This window comes from Hevea brasiliensis, chromosome 1, assembly GCF_030052815.1.
Source record: "Hevea brasiliensis isolate MT/VB/25A 57/8 chromosome 1, ASM3005281v1, whole genome shotgun sequence".
Taxonomy (NCBI): Eukaryota; Viridiplantae; Streptophyta; class Magnoliopsida; order Malpighiales; family Euphorbiaceae; genus Hevea; species Hevea brasiliensis.
Window position 1 is genome coordinate 21,994,775 of NC_079493.1, and position 1,010 is coordinate 21,995,784.

Below are 1,010 nucleotides of genomic sequence, written 5' to 3' on the forward strand. Positions count from 1 at the left end.
CACTTAGATAACAGTTTCCTAACCTTTAATCTTACTCTCACGCATATCGAGTCCATTTGCATGAAGAGACAGCTTGGAATGAAGCAATAGGTGGAGATAAACTAATATGAAAACAAGCAACGAAACCCAAGAGAAATTGAGAAATAAAAAGTTCATTTAACACCTAAATAATTTTTTATATTAATTTATCCAGAGATTCAGAGAATCAATATAAAAAGTACTCCATATATATCAGAATTAATAGATTAATAGAAACAAACCGCCATTTGGGCAAGGGCGTGCAAACACAGGCTGATGAGGCTTACGAAGATAGCGATTGATATAAGCCAGGCTTTCTTGTTTCTGTTTCTGCCTTTGTCTTGCCTTGTGGTTTTGAAACCAGTAAAACACATTCTTCCCTTCAATGTGACCATAATCTTTGAGTCTGCTCGTTATTTGCTGTATCTGATCAGCTGAAGGTGTCCTTATACCTTGCTTGTATAAGCTTTCGAGCATACTTATCTGCTCTTGAGTTGGGTTCCATCTTGAGTTCACTTGACCTCCACCAGGACCACCCGTGTCCATGTTTTCAGTCTGCATATCTTTTTTTCTATACGGGTTCTCTTCTCTGGATTCAAAGGCAATCAGGGTTTATAAAAGAGAGTTTCTAAAGAAAGAGGGACAGAGATGGTTGCTTTGGGCCTTTGGAATACTTTTTGCATGGCTTTTACACTCTTTCTTTATAAGGGGTAAAAGGGAAAGATATGCAGAGTCAAAATATAGGGTTGAGAGAGAGAGAGAGAGAGAGAGAGAGAGAGAGAAGGGTTTGACATGCGTATTGTTTTTGGTGCAGAGCATCTCTGAAAACATGGCGAGCAGCGGCTAACGGAGGCTTTGGTTTCGTCTTCTTTGGTTCAAAACGAGGAGAAAGCAGAAAGACAAAAGTGACCCTGATACTGTTTGCGTCTTTTATTTGATTTGGCCTATAATGGCAGTAGATTTGTTGCCTAATGGTTTCGTCTCGGGAATGA

The 1,010-nt window shown here is 39.3% G+C and overlaps 1 protein-coding gene across 1 annotated transcript; it reads right to left on the bottom strand.

Annotated features, from left to right (window-relative positions):
* Positions 1 to 18: 18 nt before the first annotated feature.
* LOC110666118 (WUSCHEL-related homeobox 2-like) lies at positions 19 to 564 on the bottom strand. Its single transcript, XM_058152834.1, has 2 exons — positions 261 to 564; positions 19 to 101 (listed from the first exon to the last, which is right to left on the bottom strand). The coding sequence occupies exons 1-2, from the start codon at positions 562 to 564 to the stop codon at positions 19 to 21; spliced, it is 387 nt and encodes a 128-aa protein (XP_058008817.1).
* Positions 565 to 1,010: the final 446 nt, after the last annotated feature.

Excerpts from the sequence above, each read along its gene's own strand:
- LOC110666118 (XM_058152834.1), bottom strand. The coding sequence starts at position 564 with ATGGACACGGGTGGTCCTGGTGGAGGTCAAGTGAACTCAAGATGGAAC. Across the intron at positions 102-260 it reads ACGCCCTTGCCCAAATGGCG|TTTATCTCCACCTATTGCTT; the intron begins GTTTGTTTCTAT and ends TTTTCATATTAG.